Genomic DNA, 20,712 nt, shown 5'->3' with positions numbered 1-20,712 from the left:
TTCAAGGAACAAGTAAACAATAAATAGTGCCATTGCTCCAAGTTTTTTTTTTTTTTTTTTTTTTGGGGGGGGGGGTTGGGAAAGTTGCCATATCCATTTACCTTCTACAAAAGCTTTCTCACAATTTCAACGTAAAAAGTCCTTTTATTTTCAAGCACACCTTTGTTTTCAAGTGTGCTTCCCGTTCCTTGCTTCTCACTAGGGAAAGAGAAAACAACTCTGTCTTCTCATACATAGAAGACGAAAAGGATCCTTTATTCACAATCTAATCTAGTTGTACCAGTGCCTACCAAACTCCTATTTTATCAGCAATTCCTGTTAATGAATCCACAACAATTAGAAATAACCTTGAAGCCAGAAGCTCTGCATTATAGTGAGAATGAAATTTCGCTATGAATGAATGAAGCTCCTTTTCCCCTTTGTTACTGATTTTGAGATGAAGTTGAAATCAATTCTTTCTTCTTAATCATAACTATTTTTGGCTCATTTATTGGGGTGCGAATTCTTGAAGCTGGAAATCTTTGATATGCATCTAGTTTACTTACTCTAAATTCTTATGCATCTAAATTTCAAAGGAAAAAAATCTAAAGGAATTGGTACACATGAAATGCATTGATTAGGGGTGGCTGTGATATTTTGACCTTTTAACAAGGGCCAAAAATCATAAAACTTTTATTGGTTGAGGATCTATTCCATGGATGATTGTTAGTAAAAATTAAGAATTTTTAATACTGTGACTTAAAGTGTGCTAATATGGCACTCCAGTAAATATAATGCTAATTCGAGAGAAAACAGCAATTTTTTTTGGGGGGGCGAGTAATGAAAAGTAATGCAATAAAACTGCAGCTCGAAAGCAGTGAAAGACATTTTAACTAATGATTTTTTTATTGAAGACTCTGCTGTTCCCATTTAAGTTTAAAATTGAAAAAAAGTTTTGTGCAGTTTAAAAGTCTTAGATTTTGCATGTAGTCTTTGATGAATTGAGCTTCCTTTTTATCTTTGAATGATATGTTCCTACATAAAACTTGAGATGAAATTATTGATAAATTAAAAAACTTCTTATTTTTTAGATAATTTTATTTGTAAATATATACAGTACAAAGTCCGAAATCCGGACTCGTCGGGATACCCGTGATTCCGTATTTGCCGGATATTAGATAACGAGTTTAAATCTACTCCTTTAACTCCTTTATATAATCTTCATTTATTACCGCTTCACCACATTTCTTTACAAAATCCATTAATTAGAAAATTTCACCTTTGGTTTGCGACATTCGAAAACCTTCAGATTCACTGCTATCATCATGAAATTTAGCTATCATTCACTATACATATTTCGCTGCGTATCATGAGATTGACGACTAAGACAAGTTGCTCCATTAAATTTTATCTTGCTTCTAACACGCACTGAGACAATTAAGCCTGAATTGTATTAGTTATTTATTATACTTATGTCTAATTCTTGCACATGCTAAAGGCTTATCTAAGTCCTGAATAAATAAATTCCCACATATACTTAAGGGTTATTGAGGGCAGGCGCTACATATCTTACTGCCTGATGCAGTCTCCTGTGGGTTCTGAAATTCTGCTACCAAGTGCCTCTCTTTGTCTTCCTAAATTCTGCCACCCAGTGCGGCTATATGAGCCCTGGCACTGGTTCTGGGTTCATGTGAATAACAAATTCGTAATTCCTAATACAAATAGCACTAATGGCCTAAGAGTATCATTAAGAAAATCTATTTTTAGCATATGGAAAGAAATTTTTGTTAAATTTTTCCTCGTCAACATTTCTTGCGCATTTAACCTAAATCTGTAATCATCGCCAAGCGTAATATAAACGTAAAAGGTTACCATACTCTTTATTATTCAATTACTAACATAGAAATTTTTTTTAGGCATTGCTACATGAGTCATTACTCAATTTGTCATGTGTTGATAAACATGCGGTGATGAAAGCAAAATATAATAAATAACGATTCGCCAGGTTGGCATCAGGGATATAAAATATTAGCAGATGTAAAATCAATAATGTATCTATGTTGAATGTTTCGGTTTGAGATTTATACCGAGCAGATATGGATTGGAGCCAAATTCTTGATCATACAAATTTATGTTAAAATTATTGTTTCTTCACTAATGAGGCATTTTATTTAGTGCCGAAGTGAAATTAAGAATTGGATCTCTCCACGTGTTTTAATATGGGCGGCAGAGGGAATCAAATACGCATGCGTAAAGCATAAAAAAAAAGTGTCATTGAGGATTCTGGAAATTGGACGTCCAGATCTCGGACTTTGTACTGTATATTACAACTTTATAAATATAGGATTGTTACAGCAAAAAAAATACCTTGTAGCTATTCTCATTAGTTCTCTTTCTTTTTCCTTATCTGTTACATCAGGTTTAACTCTGCACATCGATTCCCATAATGCTTTCTGAAAATATACAACCACTATATTAAAATAGCAAAATCAGAAAAAATATATTAAGTACAAAATCATAATTTCAAACCCCTTCTTATAATTCAATACAATGAACTTCTTATGTAATTTAAGTTTTACTCATTACTAGGCTGAAGTTTAAATTCTATACTCTTAAATTCTTACTCACTTCTGAGTTTTTTATAGAACAGCTTGCTTTGTCAGCTGGAATCTAATTAGTATCTTGTTTCATAGTTTTCTGTTTTTGTTTATACACTTCTCCTATAATCTTCTCACATAAAAAATGGTTGAAATTTTTGTACTGAAAAATGGCCTAGAATAATTTTTATTGCTTATCTAATTTTAAGACTGTTTTTGAAGGTGGTTGTACTGATGATCTTAACTTCCTTCCAGTCTATTTTTAAAAGATGATGATCTTTTATATATTTGACTAAAGATGTACGATTTTTTTAAAAGAAACTATTGTTGGTAAGTCTATGCATAACATTGTTATGTGTTATAAATTTGTCAGTTAAAACAATGTTAATCCTTTGGATGTTTATTTTCCCATTGTCTCACCCAGGTTAAAGGCTGTACATGTCTGATGTATCCATATTCATTGCTCCTAATGTATCAGTTTTCATTATAGTAAAAATTCATACATAAAGAATATATACCATTTAAAAACAGATAACAGAAAATAATTTTTTGAGACTAGCAGATGAAATTATAGAATATTAAAAATGGCATATACAAATTCACATCCTTAGTTAACCCCTAACCACATCTTTGATTAATAACCCAAACATATTGTTTTTAATGTCTTTGCACCCAGGCTCTGACATCATTAAGAAACTTAAAAAATGGTTTCATATCTTGTGTTAATTCTCATTCTAAGACATCACTTCTTATTTGCAACAATATTATTTTTGTGCAAATGGATTCATTTCTGAAGGACTAGATTTACCAACCAACAGTGAAAAAAGAAAAATCAAGACTTCAAACAAAGCTCTGTTTGGAATATTCGATCTCTATGGATATGTTCATCCTTTTAAGCTACAACCACCAGGTCCAAAATTATAAAATAGTATAAGTCTGACAGTTTAGCCTCCAAAAGTTAGGCATATCTGATAATCCAACTTTCCATTATCAGCATTCAGCAGTTGCCATTTTCAGTTACTTTTGACACTTTTCAAAACAAAATTATTACAAAAATAAATCAGCAATAAATTTATCCACAAGAAACAATCTCCCCTTCCCCCAAAAAAAACCTATAGCTGAGCTACAGAGAATATTCAGTCACCCTAATACATCTCAATAAAACAACTAAGGTCATCTTACGTGAAACTATTACAAAGAATGAGGAGGAGGAAAAAATTAAATAAGGTAATATTTGGACTAAAGCAGACCAAATGGGCTAACTATTAACAAATTTTCAGTTAACATATGTTTTCACATAGTTGTAAGTGTTTAGAACTGGAAGTTTCACATTTGTTAACAGTTCCTTAAATTAATGGCCCAAACTACAGATAAACAGTAATTCATTTTAGATTAACTCCCTTGCTACTTGTAGGACTAGAACTACACCCCCCATTGTGCAAAATTACTTGTTTATTAGGAAATTATGGTGTAGTCTAGGTGGTATTTACTACTACCGTCGCGAGCACGCAGCCGCAAGGCCGGGAACTCAACCGTACCATGGCCGAGTCTATAGCTCTTGCCACTGACTCCAGAAAAACCATACAATTAAAAGAGGAACAGGCCAGACAAGGGGCCCCAAGACGCACAATGTCAACACCTACCAAACGGCGGCTTATGCGAGATTTTAGTGAAATCCCAGGAAAATATAAAGTGAGGATTCACTAATAACAGAGCTCGTACACATTTCTGCACACGGAAATTAAGTACTTTTAAGAACCATTAATGAAAAAAATTAGGACCTATGAGCAAATGGGAACAATAAATTCAATTAAAAATATTATTCTAATCCTGAATTTCACTTTTGTAATACCATCCTAAAAATAAAATAGATCCCTAAGTAGTATGCATTATTACTAAACATGAATTAACTAACATAATTATTAATAAGTTTGAGAATAAAATAAACTTCATGCAGTTTATCAACTAGCATTAAATATTTTATACTTATAATAGTTGGACATATTTAAAAGAAGATAAGCGACATTTACGTTTTATTAATACATAGTTAGCTTTATGCTGGTTTTTTTTTTTTTTTTTTTTTTTTTTTTTTTTTTTTAATGTCTCATTTTGTCACATACTTGGTCAGTTTAACAAATAGTAAGAAGATTTTATGTCAAATGGCATAGGTTAAAATGAGATCATAATCAGCATGATTTATAACAAAAGACTGAATGTTGTCCCTCTGCTGCTTGTCTATAGAGAGACCTGCTGATTGCAACAAAACTGAAAGGCCTGATGTAGGCATGGTTGGCAAGTGTTGAAAGTTAGTCAAGCTCTGCTTAATGCAGTTAATGTCATAGCATCAATGTATGTAGAGTTTCAGGGGTTGTAACCCAGTTAATATACTTTAAGGTTCCAATAAGCCATTAAAGCGCCACAGGTGATAAGTTGTTTTATATAAAGTTTCAGTAGATGCAAAGAATAAGTTTTACTTGATGGTGTTGATGGTTACTTGATCGGTATTGGATGATAGTTCTCCACACAAAGGATTTGGCGATTGGATTCCCTAAAAATCCCAGTCGCCCTTTAAAAGGAGGAGTATACAGTCAAAAGTCGTTAATTCAGACACCCATAATCCGGACCTCAAAGCTAAAAACTTTCGGCGCATAGGCGTTTACGCGTGCGTGTAAGACCTTTACAACTGCGCATATGCGTGTGCACAAGCACAGAATACGTTTTCGTGTGCACGTTTAATGTATAACGGACGGTATAAGTTAAATTATCTAATTATCTATTTCAGTTAATGTTGATAATTGCGTTGTTCCTTAATCTTCGAATTGGATCCGGCTTATAAATTTTTGCAGACTGTAAGATCAATTTTATAAAAGTAAGCTTGAACTTTCGATTATGTCAAATAGAATTTTCAATGCTGGAGCTCCCAAAGGATCTACAAAATGAAAGTATGTTTCAATGTCCATCAAACAAAAAGTGGAATTGCTCCAAAAAATGGATAAAGGCATATCCTTTATTTATCTAAACGTTCCGAAATCTGTTTATCAATTTCACGTTGCTCTGCACGGGAGGGGGGGGGGGACGTCGCGGCGCGCAATGATCTGCAAGTTGATCTGTCAGCACTATCCTTATCTTCAGGGCAGATGTTTTTATTTTATTCGGCTTATAATTCCTTATTAAATGTAGTATTTCATCTCGATGTACTCCGTCTTTGATATGATTTAAATCAAATTCCTCGTCATTATAAATATCCCAAATACAAATCAAATAGTTTTCTGGTTGCAATTTTCTAATTTCGTCTATGCATAATGTATGCTTTACGCAAGTGCGCATTGAAAGAAATGTTTAATAAAATAAACAAATAAATATTAAGCTTTTTTTTTTTTTTTTTTTTTTTTTTTTTGTAAATTTTGATACCCTTTAGATCATAATTGCTCATTATTTTATAAATTACGGTTTCCTATTTTTAATTTTATAATTTCTGCATGCCATCTTACCAGATTTAAACTGATGATCCATAATCCGGAAAAATCGATAATCCGGAATCACCGAAGCTTCGACGAGTCCGGATTAAAGACTTTTGACTGTATAAGGTATTTCTCCCACCTTCTTGGCGACCCTTCGTGGTGTAGTGGTTTGCACACTGGTAGCGGTATTCCAGAGGTACGCGGTTCGATTCCCGGCGAAGGCGATGTTAATTTTTATCTTTCTTGCTTTCAAAAATACCTAATGTCTCTACAAGCCTTCCCAAATATTTTGGCTAGTTTATATCGCTTATTGTAGCTTATTCCTTCTCTTTAATTATCAATCTTTTCTGACAATAATTAGAAATTTGTCTCAATATGCAAACCAATGTTCTCGCTAGTTTCTGTGTGATTTATGTCCTAACTTGTCAACCTCTCCACAATGTACCTATGAGGGTTTACATGATCTAGGAAAAGTTAAATAGTACCCCCCCCCCCGATAGACGTGAAGCAAATTATCACTGTATCTGAAAGTAACTACAATATCAGACAAAGAACTTAGAACATAAAGGCATGTTCTGATGCTAACAAAATCAATTACAGCTAACGGTGATGTAATTAAACAAGAACAGTCAAATTCAAACTAAAAATGTGGACTAGTGGTCAAAGATAATACAATTTAATTTTAATTTATTCTGGCTCAGTAACTCTATCATATGAGGAAACAGAAATGGGAAGTTATAGTAAAGGCTGAAATGATAAACAATTGGGTAATTTACATAATAATAACTGCACATATCTTTGAAGAATAATTTTCTTTATGTATTCGGTTTCTTTCTTCAACGTGTTTCCTTTTAAAATTTTTGGATTTAATTACGGATTTCTGTTATTCTAAAAAAACTCTAAATGCAAATGTACAGAAAAAGCGGCCAATTTTATTTAGTAATATGAACATTCAGAAGAAATATGAAATATACATGGTAAAGGCTAGTTACAGCGCTGGTGTGGCAGAATTTTTAGAATTTAGTGACACACAGAACAACAAAATCTAGAAATGGCAAAGCTTTTAGAAATGAGAGCAGGCATTGGAAGCAGAATTTAGGATACACAGAGATTGCATCAGGTGGGAAAATGCATAGCACCAGCTCTGTGTACGATGCATTTAGACACATTAGATGAATCTTTTAAATTGTAAGTTTTCCATTTCTTTATTCATAAAAAAATCTCTTTCTATAATGCCTGCCAAAGTGATAAGATTAGAAACATTTTTGATATTTTCCATGCTTTTGTCTAGTGAAAAGTGGAGAAAATAAAGGGAAGATAAACATGTTAAGAAAAAAGATTCTAGTATCAGGAGTAAAACATTCAAATATTATGTTTCCATTGTTCATGCAGACGTTCTCCAAAAAGTAAGAAATTCATCGCAAACTTTCTGTAAAATGCATCCATTACGTGTTGATACCATGGAGACATTTTTCATTTTGTCACATATTTGTCGAATCTTCTAGAATCGTGGGTCTATAAATCTTGCCTTCAAATCCTTCTAAACTTTCCATACTGCAATGTCAAAAATACTAATTTGTCAAAAGACAAATTATCCCAACCAATTCTGTAACAGAAAAAAGCCAGAAATGTTTTGAAAAAAAAAGGAAGGAAAAAGTGTAAAATTAATTTTATAGAGAAAACTGATGCATGTTCTGAGAATTTTGAATAATCTGAGACAATTACATGGGAAACAACGCTTACTATGAAAAAATTAAAAAGAAGACATTTTAATTAATTACATAGCTAATTTTACTTTTACAAAGAGCTATTTCGTAAATTATGCTTTATAGCTTGTTTATTTTTCAGATTTAAAATATTGTATAAGTTTCCAAAATGAAACTTTATAATATGACAGGGAAAAATAAAAATGTTTTATTTTAATTTTATTTTTTAAATATAATTCTAATATATTAACATTATTTTAATGAAATTTATCAATATTATGATGTTTTAAAAAAAATCGCTGAGAAATTCTCAGATCTCGGAATTAAAAATTTTCTATAGAAACTGATCTTAAAATCGCCAAAATGTTGACAAGTTGTCAAATTTAGAACCATTTAATAAAAGAATTCATAATCCCAAAAGCGAAAAGTTGTTTAAGAGCTCTTTATTAGAAAAAATGAATTTCGAAATGCTTATGTTTCACTTCTTGCTTAGAAAATCGAGTATCCCATGATTTATATTAGAAATAGAAACAAATTATAACCCATAAACCCATTCAAAAGATAACCATATACATCAGTGAACTGCCAAAAATATTCCTCCAAAATGCTAATTCACATTCAAAATGGCAGTCGTAAAAACAGAAAGAAATTTCAGATGATTAAAATTAAGGACCTTCTACTGATTTTGGCCAAAATTAAGAACTTTTAAAGACCAAAAATTGAGTTAAAAAAATTTAAGGACTTTTAAGGACTGTATGAACCCTGAATAACCATGGAATAAAAACAAACTAACCATTAAAGTTAGCTGTCATAACCGTGGGCTAATGTGTCACTAAAGTGACGAGCCACCATTTGATACCTTTACAGGCCGGCACTGAGTTGCCAGCCGACTCATTCGCAAACTGTAAAAATTAGGCCCATTCAACATTAATCAACATCTGCACTCCCAATGGGCATGTGGGATTTGTCAGCAAATGTGACCTATGTCTATAGCATTGTTAATACGACAAGCCACTAATTGAAACCTTTTACTGCGAGGAGGGCCTAGCCTGTACTCGCAACCAGACTCGTGACCCCCTCAACGCAGCCCTTCCTCACCCAAACATAGTTAGCCCTGGTTGAGTAGCACGCCTCAACTAGGTTATGTAGTGGCGCCACGAAGAGGCCTATGTCTGAGCTGGGGTAGGAAGAGGCTTTATATTCGCATCATCTACCCTATAGCTTCACCAACCTTTCAGATTCATAACAGTCAGGCTCCAGGTCGCCTTCCACCAAATGGCCGGATCCGGACCACCCATCTGAACTTTATCCTTAAGGAGGTTCAGCTATTTACCACCAACATAAGAAGAAACAATAATCCTTTGAAAATCTTCAAGAATCCCTTCTAGGCAGACAGCCTTTATAGACTCATACATTTGACTTCTCCACACCTTTGGGTTTATACTAGAATGTTCCCTTCTCAAATGTCTTTGTTTTATTTTCTTAAGTCTTCTTTCATTTCTACTGATTTTTTATTTCTATTGACTTTTTTGCGAAAATCCTCTTTTAACCCGGCAGAAGGCGCGCACCCAACACTGACGTTGGAGATCGTGCGGGGTGATTGGGTCACCCCAATCAGTTTCATTAAGAAAATGTGTTATAAATTTTATAGAAACCATTTGTTTATAAACAATAATTGCAATATTTTATTCAGAAACTATACTTCTTTACTTAAGAAAACTTTTTTCAATATTTAAGAAAAAATTCCATTCAAAATAATTACATACCTAATCAGGGATCAGAAGCTGACATACACTTCTGGCAAACATAGGCAGAATGAATTTTACATGAAAAATTATCACATACTTTGCAAGAAATTGTAGTTTTATTGTCTTTGGACCTTGGACACATAGCACATCGACCTTTGTCGAGTTTTGGTTTCTTTGATGGGCATTCTTCTGATCCACTAGAAGTCACATTATTGATGCTTTCATGAAGCACTTTAGGAAGAATAGGCATATTTTTCTTATCTCTATGTGGGGCAGTATAAGAGATACAGCCAAATTTTTTAGGAATTTCCTCCTATTTCGATATTGCAAGGGAAGGATCTTTGTTGACAATAATGCAACTCGGGCATTTATTGCAGCGACGTTCAACACACAATAAAAAACAACCATCTGCTGGTTTTTCGAGCTGTCGAATATAATGATGACATTTCATCAACTTTGTCTACACCACCTTTTGTTGCATTATAAAAGTGAATTATTTTTGGTTTTTTGGTATCATCACTTTCCTCAATGGCATCATCGTGATGCATTGTAGATAACAAAACTACACATTTTGATTTTTTAGGCACATACGATACTAGTGTTGCATTCTTTTGGAACCCAAATATAGAAGAATAAACTTTCGTAGTTTTTGTTTGGACGAACTCGGTGAGAATTTCAACCTTGTTTCTCTTCAGGGTTCCTACAATAGTTAGCTTCTTTGACAAAAGTTCTTTTGCTAGAGAATCGCATACCAATTATCCATTGTTACGTTTCTGCCTGATCCAAACAAAGGGGTGCACAGGCGTTTTGTAATTTCAAATGGTGAATTTTCAACTCTAAAGGGACCTTCTGGCTGTTGTCTTGCGCATATCTCCATGTTATAGCTGTAAAATGTTCTTGAATCTACTAAGGCAAATATTTTTATTCCATATTTCACTGGTTTGCTGGGTATTTATTAACGAAAGGAACATAGCCCTCAAAATTTCTCTAATTTTTTGTCGATAGTAACATATTCACCAATAATGCATATCTTTTGGCAATTTTCGTTGAAATCGGCAAAAAATTCTCTCATAGCCGCAAGTTTATCCAATTTTTTGCGAGCTTCACAATTGGTCACATTGTCTAACCATAAACACCTGAGAAGAAAATTAAATCTTTTATATGACATTGTGTTCCTTAAAACTTTAATGCCTGATCCATCAGTAGCCCACAAATCTTGCGTATTTGTAAGTGACGATTTATGCAAGCTGCACAGATATAAAAGCCCCAAATGTGCTTGTCGTTTGGGCATCTCGATCTCTGGTGTAATTTACCAATATTTTTTCAATATAAATATTTGTAACTCTACAATGAATCGTATCATTTTAGCATTGAAAAACAATTCCCAACTTTCTAGAGGCTCCATTATATTGCGTGTAGTTCCTTTTAATCCTGGTAAATGAGTTATTATATTTTGATAAGACGTTTTCTCTTTTTGATTTGGTTTTCTTTTCTGCCAAACTGTGTTATTTTTGCTAATAAAAATACTTTTTACTAAATCAGGATTTTCGTCGTCTTCATCATTCTGCTCAAATTCATTGTCGCTGTCATGAGAACTATATATTTCTTCATCAGATTCATTTTCACTATCTTGATCAATTTCTTCTTCAGAAGACTCAACTTCATCTAATAGAGTTCTCAAACGTTCCCTCTCTTTTCATATTCGGTAAATTTACGTTTGTAAGTCATTATTTATCAAATAATCCAACAGACCAACAACGGAAACACTCGAGAGCACGAAGCTTAACTGCTACTAATGAAAAATTTCAAAGCAGTAACGGTCGCATGGGGTCACCCCATTCCCTCATGGATTCCAAGAAACGATTGCTTCTCTTGCAGAAAAGCAAAAATAACAATACACATTAAATAACAAGAAAAAATAACATACACATTCCAAGGGGAGTGTCAGACAGGAGGATACTAGAAGAATGATTCATTAACATGAAATATTTCCAGTCAGGATTGTTGGTTTTCGACGCATGGGATGACCCTGTGCCCCGGCCAACTTCTCCCAGGTTAAAGGAGAATTATGAAATAAAAACAAATGCAGATAAAAAAGGTAGTTATATTATTGCATCTTAAATGATTAAATAAAACTAAAATAAAAAATAACAATAAGTAAAACACGTTACACTAAATAAAAAAGAAAAAAAGAAGAGAAAAAGTTTTTATAAAAATAAGCTTTTATTTAAAACACATAAAATAACTGATGAACTAAAACAAAAACAATGTTTTATATAATTTAATGGAACCAGGTGTTTAAACAATTCTGAACAAAATTCATCTACAATTTTATATTGCGAATAATGAAATCGTGAATTTTATATCATGAATAATTAATTTATTGAGGGCATCCCATGTCCTCAATAAATTTATAGAGATAATGATTTATACTTTTGAAAATGCAATTTGATTATTAGCCTTTAATGTTCAAGATTTATTATTAAAAATGTCCCCATAATAGAACCTTTCGATTTCTATGGCATTAAAACATGTCTCTGCAGGGAAGCTTGAAATGTTAGAGTTATACTCCATTATTTAGGCACCTAAGTTTTTTTCAGTTTATGATACAGAATTGCAGATGAATTTTGTAAGGATAATTATTTATTTCTTTATTCCATTCAGCTCTATAATAATTTTTTTTTTGTCTTTTAGTTTAGTAATTACTTTATAAATTTTAAATAAAAGCTTAAGCTTATTTTATAAAATTAAAAAACTGTTTTCAATTTTTTATTTTCTTTTTAGTTTGAATTATTGTGTTATCAATCAAATCAATCAACTGAAAAGTCATTTTTCAACAACGAATAATCACTCTTTTACTTCCACTGATTCTGTTATCACTATCTTATGATAAAATATATACGTATTTTTAACTTTACATACAAATTTCAATAACATGAATTCCATGAAAAATACTTTCCTGTTGAACCTTCATTAATAATCAAGTCTGTGCAAAATTTGAAACACTGCTATAGTTTTAAGATAAGAAGCACTATGACATAAGCAAGATGTCATTTTAGATCACTTTATTTGCAGATCAAAATGAATGGATTTGAATTATGCAATAATCTGTCTTTCCAACTAATGGAGGACTTATGCTAAAACCACTCTTGAATGAATCTAAGCATTTTGGCAAAATGTTAGGTCAGGCAAGTTGCTGATTACATAGATACATTAGAAATCTCTTCTCTATCAAACTACAAATTATATATTAAAACATTTTTAATTAAACATCATTTTATGACAGTGCACTGTCATCCACAAAGAGTGACTGTTCAAAATATTGAGTTCATAGCTTATCATGGAAAGAAAGCTTTATGATAATTTGTCGTAAAGTTTGACCACAGTGACAAACAGTATCGAGTTAAGTAAAAGCTTATTAAAAAAAAGTGGCATAAAATGAAAGCTTAATAATTTTGAAACCACACTGTCCGGGGAAATCTAAATGGAACGAAAAAGGGAAAATTCTGTTTTGCTTAATGCCTTATCGTAACATATTTAAAAAAAACTTCTAGAAAATTGCCCAATTAACATTTTGTTATCAATCTTATTTTAAAAGAGAGTGAAGAGTTTTGTTTTATGATATGTGAAAATTTTGAGACTTTACACCAAATACATTTTCAGACATTGTAATTTTAGAAAAATTGAGTGATTTTTAAAATTTTGTTAAAAAAATCAGAAATTAAATTAATAACTTATATAAAAAAATTTTCTCTGCTCTATTCAATGATGCAAATAATAAAATTCTGAGGTTCTTAGTTTGTTCATGAAATAAAAATATGTATAATAGTCATTTCAACATTAAATTTTAAAAAATCGCTCCACTACACTGTATTACCATCTACAAAGAGTGTATGTGTAAAATTTGAGCTTCTTAACTTAATCAACAAATAAAAATCAATGACCGATTTTTTTTAACTTCATGAGTGAACAAAGCAAAAGTTTATGAAAATAATCATACAAGACTAAACAGCAAACATAAAATTAAAAATGACATTTAGCAGAGAACATATCTCCTTTGAAAAGATTTTTTTTTTTACTCTAAATAGGTTTAGAGTAGAGAGAAGGATACGCCTTATATTATCGGGAAGTTATATCATTTATCACCAAGTAATGGTTTATTTATGGCAGCCTGAATAGTTGAATGTTATGGAAACCCTATTATGACGTAATTGGTTGCATGATTACGGCGAAATTGTAAGGGCTTGTTCATGTGTGTTGGTTATGAAGTACATTTTTTGTTTTCTGGTTTAGACGGTAAAATGGCTGAACGTGGTAAGATTAATTTGAAGTTTCTGTATGATTTGGAAAGAAAGGGGAAAACAGAATTACTTGACTGGTGTGTAAATGAAGGTTTACTTAGTAGCCATTATTAAATGTCCTGTTTGTAGGAAGGAAATGCATATGGTCAGACTATGATGGTGCTACGGAGGATATTTTTCACTCCTCTTATTTTGTGAATTTATGTGGCAATGCCAGTATACAGATTCTAATTATGATAATTTTAGGATGCTGTTAAAAATTTTGTTTGACTGAAGATGTGGTAATTCGTAAATAAGGTAAGTGGATATTTTCTTTGTGTAGTGATAAGATGAATTTCCCTTTTTATATTATTTAATTGTTTTATTTAAAATGCAGTTTATTGAGATTATATATTTTTTTTTATGGCTGCTCCTTTGACTTTTTAAGTGAATGTAGTTTGATGTGTACATGAACAAAGTCAAGGGAGTGCGCAATGCCTGGTTTGTGCAATTCTCTGATTTTTTTAAAAGAGAAAATAGGTCGATGTGTACATGGATAAAGGGAGTGCGCAATGGCAAGTTTGTGCAATTCTGGAATTTTTTTTTTTTTTTTTGAAGTGAATAGGTCGATGTATACATGGATACCGAGTTTGCTCAATTCTTTGAATTGTCATTTTCATTTTGTGTAGTGGCGATTTTTGGCACAAAAATTGCTTGTTTTCTGGTACTCGTATCTTAATCCATGTACCACCAAAAATTGCTAATTATCACAAAAGGATACCCATAAATATACTTTTACTATAAATAGTTAAAATTTAGAACTGTATTTGCATACATTTTCCTTGCTAAGTACAGCATTTTGATGAAGCTTTTCAATAGCAAAGATTCTTAATCATTAAGAAAACTTTCTGAGCATTTCCAAAGGGGGGGGGTAATCTACCATATCATATGATATATAAGATTTTTTTAGTATTAGCATGACAGCAAGGTTGATATAATAAATATACAGCCTTTCTGAACATAAGGAACAGGATACAATGGAGTGGGTAGGACACCAGCAACTTTATAGGCATAATACCATTGCATTTACTGTACTATTCCATCCCAATTTTGATGGAGAACACAGGGTGAATGGATCCAACAGCCTCTCTTCCCCTTTTTCCCACCACCAAACATCTTGAGAAGACTTTCCACCTTCAAGTATTTTAAGTGCCCTTACATCACACAGTCTCCATACATTTACAAATATCCAAGGCTTCTTCTATATTCAAACCTGGGTCCCATAATATAGCATAATAGTGGTATCACTAACCACTATAGCAACCAAAGCAGCTATCTGAAGAGTATGTACAGAGTAATTTCGTTTTCCAGAAGTAAAAAGACAGTAAGCATAGTGGAACATGATCATGCTGAATATGATTATGGCTTGTTAATCACTCAAAATCAGCTCATGGTAATGACTAGGGTACAGAAAATGAGGTACATGATCATATATTAACAACTTAATCACAGTTTTAACATATCAGTCCTCTATACCTACAATCTTTGTGCTTATTTGTCTCTGAGGATAATATTTTCCATCTGCTAAAGCTGATTCGAAAGGTTAGAATTCTACTATGTGCTTAATGGCATAAAATTATTCTTTTTCCCCACTAAACAGTTCTTAAACTGGAAGTTAAAATAACTTTCTATTTAGACCATAAAATCCACATTACAGTTAAAGGAAACTTGTAAGGCAGTATAAATTTTTATTCAATTAAAATTTATATTGTCTGAAAATATAATGAAAGCAAGAGACAAGTGAAAGTTAAAAAGGAGAGCAGCCAGCGTTTACTTTAATAATAAATAATGCTGATATGCATAAACACTAAAAATATTACTTAAATGAAATCCAGATTAAAAAAAACAGTACTATTCCATTTTGAGGGGCGTAAAAAAATTGCAGCGAAAATGTATGCGCAAAAGCGCCAAATCCAGCAAACGCGCCCACTTAACAGCGCGCCTAATCTAGCGTATGCGCTGATTTCAGATTGCATACGTTTATATACAGTGGCTCCCCAAAGTGTTTGTACACTTATGATTTTCATTGAAATTGGGCTCTATTCATTAATTAAAAGTAAACTTTCTGAAAGATATTTTAATAATGAGATCTATAATCTATTCGTAACAAAATTACATGAAATATTTTTTAAATATAGCGAAACTTTATTTTTAAGAAATTAATAATCAAAAAATGACAAACATTTTATCTCACAAAAGTCTTCGTACACTTCAAAAAAAAAAAAAAAAAAAAAAAAATCTTGACATATTAGTAAATATTTTCATTTTTTGTTAAATTAATATTTAGTAGGATATCTTTTAGCATTCACAACAGCTTTTAAATGTCTGGAAATACAGTTTACTAGTTTTTTTTTTTTTTTTTTTTAATTTCTGTATTAATGCTCATCCATTCTTCCATCAAGACTGTTTTGAGTTCGCTTTTCGTTTTGATGTTGTGTTTTCGTACTTTAACCCTCAGTTCTTTCCAAATGTGTTCTATGGGGTTTAAATCTGGTGGCTGAGGTGTGTTTTCAAAACTTGTGTACAATTATAGAGTTTCACAACACCACAAGCGAATGTTGAGAGCCATATGCTTAGGATCGTTATCATGATTAAAAAGTTGTTTCCAATACCCAAATTTTGGGCTGATAATTTTAAATTGTCTCTTAAAGTATTTAAATAGAGAATGCTTTATTATGCCATCAATAAATGCCAAATTACCTAGTCCTGATACTGCCATGCACCCTCACATAAGAACACCTCCACTGCCATGCTTAACTGTTCCAACTTAGTTCTTAGAATGAAGTTCCTAATTTTTTCTTCTCCATGCTGTTATTCGACCATTGGAAACATAAATGTTAAATTTGCTTTCGTCAGCAAATAGGACATTATTCAAGTACGTTTCGAGTGTATTTATCATTGATTTTGCGAATGAAAGCCTATGCTTTCTGTTTTTCTCACTAACAAAAACATTTTTATGGGTAGAATGCCCATGTAATCCAGCTTCTCTAAGAACACGTCAAACAGGTTCAGGTGAAACTGAAGTAGAAAACTTTGCATTAAATTCTGCAAAAACTTTTCAGCACTCAAACATGGATTTTTTACAAATTTTCTAATAATAAATCTCTCATCACCTTTAGTTAACTTTCTTGGTCGACCTTTTCTTACCTTGTTTTCAATTCGATTTTCTTCTTCAAAGCGTTTTATCACACACTGCACTATAGAATGGTTTAAATTAACTAATTTAGCGATATTTCGAATTGATTTACGACTACTACGGTGAAAAATTATCAATTTTCGAATGGGCCCACCAGCGACCAAGCGGTAAAGTCACTGGACACTGGTAGTTCGGTGCGAGGTTCGAATCCCGCGAACGGGCTGGCTGCATGGGTGTTTTCGTGGTTTTCCCCATGTGTAACGTGTATACGAGCCAGTTTCCCTTAGAAAGTCCTCCACGAAGGTATCCCTTCCCTTAGGCAGATAGCCCTAGTGTGCGTTGCCATAATTAAATACACACAAACACACGCAATTTTCGAATACTGTTCGTAATTTCTTTCCGACTGCGGCCCATTTTTCAATAATAAATAAAATATTATGAAGTAAACAATAAAAAATTAAAGCAAACGATTTTTTAAATGCCACCACAATGCAAAAATTAAAAAAAAGTGGCAAACAATAATTCTAATTTTGATTTTATCCAAAAATATTTCAGTGTACAAAGACTTTTGTGAGATAAAATGTTTGTCATTTTTTGATTATTAATTTCTTAAAAATAAAGTTTTGCTATATTTAAAAAATATTTCATGTAATTTTGTTACGAACAGATTATAGATCTTATTATTAAAATCTCATTCAGAAAGTTTACTTTTAATTAATGGATACAGCCCTATTTCAATGAAAATCATAAGTGTATGAACACTTTTGGGAGCCACTGTAGTTCTATATTTCTTAAGACGCCATTGAAATACAAGTTTAATTTTTAAATCTTCTTTTGATTTTAAATCCTTTTTTGATATCCTATGGATTTAACAATTTGGGAATTGCCCATGACGAAAAGTCGGCAATAGAATTTTGGGTAAAGTGCAGAATCATCCACTGTTTGATGCATTTTTAAGAATTGCACATACTCGGTATCCATATGCACATCGACCTATTTTCACTTTTAAAAAAAAATCCTAGAATTGCACAAAAATGGCACTGCGCACATCCTTGACTTTATCTATGTACACATGGACCTATTTTCACTTAAAAAATAAAAGAAAATTGACAAAAATCCAATTGTTTTTAACCCTTGTAAAAAGGGGCAAACAAATAAGTGAGCGTTTCAGCACTTTACAGAGAATATTTTCAAAGAAAAGGCATCATTCATTATAGAAAATTATGTTTGAACAACCAACGAGATGAAATTATACTTTAGCGATAAGTTGGTAGCGAAATAGCGATGCAGTCATCCATTCAGTTATGTTTAGCAATTTTTATATAAATTATAATAATGATCTGAAATAGTTATTTACTCTTATGCTTCCATTCAGTCATGTTTAGCCTTTTTCATATAAATTATAATAATAAAAATGTATTATATGAAATTAACCTTTCATCTAAATTAAAACATCAATGTTAGATAGTTATTTACTATTATACTTCCTTTCTTGCCGCAATTATTTTTGACAGCTTTGCCATCAACAATAGTTTGGCGATTTTTTATGACCCTTGAAACCGAATAGTACCCAAAAAACATAAAAGAAAACTTACCTGTTTTTGCTTATCCAGCATTGCTTTTCTCTTCTGACTATATTCATCTGGGTTTTTATCTTCTTTGATTAATTTGCCACTTTCATCAACAATTTCCACTTGTGTTGCGTCTTTAGGTTTGATTTCAGAGTCTTTTTTAGCTTTACTTAATATAAAATTTTTTTCTTTAGATATCTTACAGTTCAGGACTTTTGAGAGGGCATCTGCCCAAGCTGCATTCCCAGATATTTCATCATCCTCATCATCTGCACTATCACTTTCTGCAATACTATTAGCAGAATCTGTGCTGAAGTCCATTTCACTTTCATCTTCTTCTACAGACACTGAAGACATAATGGTAATTTTTTCCTTGAAATATTATAATATCTTGTCACTATAAATATTTTTTCTGAAAAGAGGAAAAAAAATAATACATTATGCTAAGCAAAATCATACAAGAAAATATTTTTATAAAATATAGCAATAAAACAGAAAAGAGAGGAAAAAAAATCAATACATTATGCTAAACAAAATGGTACAAGAAAGTAACAAGGATTTAAAAAAACATATCAATAAAATAGCCGACAAATTTTAGAAATACATACATACCTATATATATTACAGATTTGAATTCTAGTAATTAATAAATTTCAATTTCTGTGTATTGATTTCAAATGAAAAATGCTCTAAATTTTTTTTTTTTTTTTTTTTTTGTGTATTTTTATAGAAAAATGGGTTGAGTACTTTTCCATTTAAAGCCTTTCCACTAGGAACTTTTTTTTTTGGAGGGACGGAGGCATGTTTCTTTCGTGCCAAGCTCATGATTTGGCTTCTTTATTAGTGATAATTGTTAGCAGTTCTCAACCTTTTGATTAATATATACCATCTAAACAAAAATTGAAAAACTTTAGTTCCACCATTACATTTTACAATGATTATTTTTCAATTTTTGAATAGAAATATTTAAAAAAATACTTTGCCATCTGCACAACTTATTGACTATTTGTATTAAATATGCACACATGAAAAAAGACATTAGATTAAAACTTGGTTAGCATTTTAATTATCAAAATTTAAGTTATAATACTTTACTTCTAAAATTTAGTGTGAAATTTGGGCCAGTTTAAGCGAGATCAATTTCTTTATGTCTGCTCTTATTTCACTTAGTTTTAAGCACAAATTAGAATCCAGATTTAATTTCGTTCTGTATTTATTTTTTAAATGTGACATGGAAGATAATCCTTGTTCACATATATAGGTAGTGCAAAAAGACAATAAAAATTTAATGGCTTTATTTGAAATGCCTTTAAATTCTTTTTTACGGTTCTGCTGAAAGTTAACAAGTGTGCTATTTTTGAAATATTCAGTTAGAGTTCAATAACAGCAAATTTCTATCAATTGTTCTTTTCTTTCATGAGATAAAATCGCAGATACATTTGAATGAAATGGATTTCTAATCCAATTTTCTTTTTCATTATCCTCGGGAAAATACACATTGAAATTATTTATCAATGAAAAACAATGTTTGTGTGTGTGATTATGGCAAAGCCTCGAGGGCTATCTGCCTAAGGGAAACATGCTTTCGTGAGGACTTTCTAAGGGAAACTGGCTCGTATACATGTTACACATGGGGAAAACCACGAAAATGCCCATGCAGCCAGCCCGTTCGTGGGATTCGAACCTCGGACCGAACTACCAGTGTTCAGCGACTTTACCGCTCGGCCGCTGGTGGGCCCAATGAAAAACAAGGAGTTTTAATGTTGGATGCTAATTCTTTTTTTTATTTTCAAATTATTTTTGGTTAGAAAACTTTCTAAAAGTGGTAAAATGCTCAAAATATTACTATCTAATTCTCTGATTATTAACTACACTTTTTTTCATAATTGCATTTATTTTATTTCTAATAGTAAACAAATTAACACTTTGTCCTTCTAATCCTAAATTTAGTGCATTTAACTTTCCAAAAATATCAAATAAATGCATGCAAACCGTACCTCACTAAATAAACATTTTTGCAATTCAAATTTTGAATCACAGAGGAAAATTTGAATTTCTGATTGAAGTTCAAAAAGACGATTTAAAACTTTGCCTCTGGATAACCACCTTACTTCGGAATGTAACAAAAGTGTTTCATGTTCACTGCCCATCTCTTGGCATAAAATCGTAAATGT

The 20,712-nt window shown here is 31.7% G+C and overlaps 1 protein-coding gene across 2 annotated transcripts in view; it reads right to left on the bottom strand.

The window, feature by feature from the left end:
* The window catches only part of LOC118185554 (RRP15-like protein), a 48,078-nt gene that overhangs the window by 8,597 nt on the left and 18,769 nt on the right, over positions 1-20,712 (bottom strand). For both annotated transcript variants that reach the window (XM_035355425.2, XM_035355424.2), the window contains exons 2-3: positions 18,563-18,950; positions 2,347-2,432 (exon numbers count right to left, since the gene is read on the bottom strand). In XM_035355425.2, coding sequence (XP_035211316.1) covers positions 2,347-2,432; positions 18,563-18,895 — 419 coding nt within the window. In that variant the 5' untranslated portion in view covers positions 18,896-18,950. The remainder of the gene's footprint in view (positions 1-2,346; positions 2,433-18,562; positions 18,951-20,712) is intronic.

The sequence above is a fragment of the Stegodyphus dumicola genome, chromosome 8 (genome assembly GCF_044657685.1).
Source record: "Stegodyphus dumicola isolate Sdum_Otavi_A_Nest chromosome 8, ASM4465768v1".
NCBI lineage: Eukaryota > Metazoa > Arthropoda > Arachnida > Araneae > Eresidae > Stegodyphus > Stegodyphus dumicola.
Note: the sequence above shows the minus strand (reverse complement) of the source record. Positions and strands in the feature narration are given on the sequence as shown.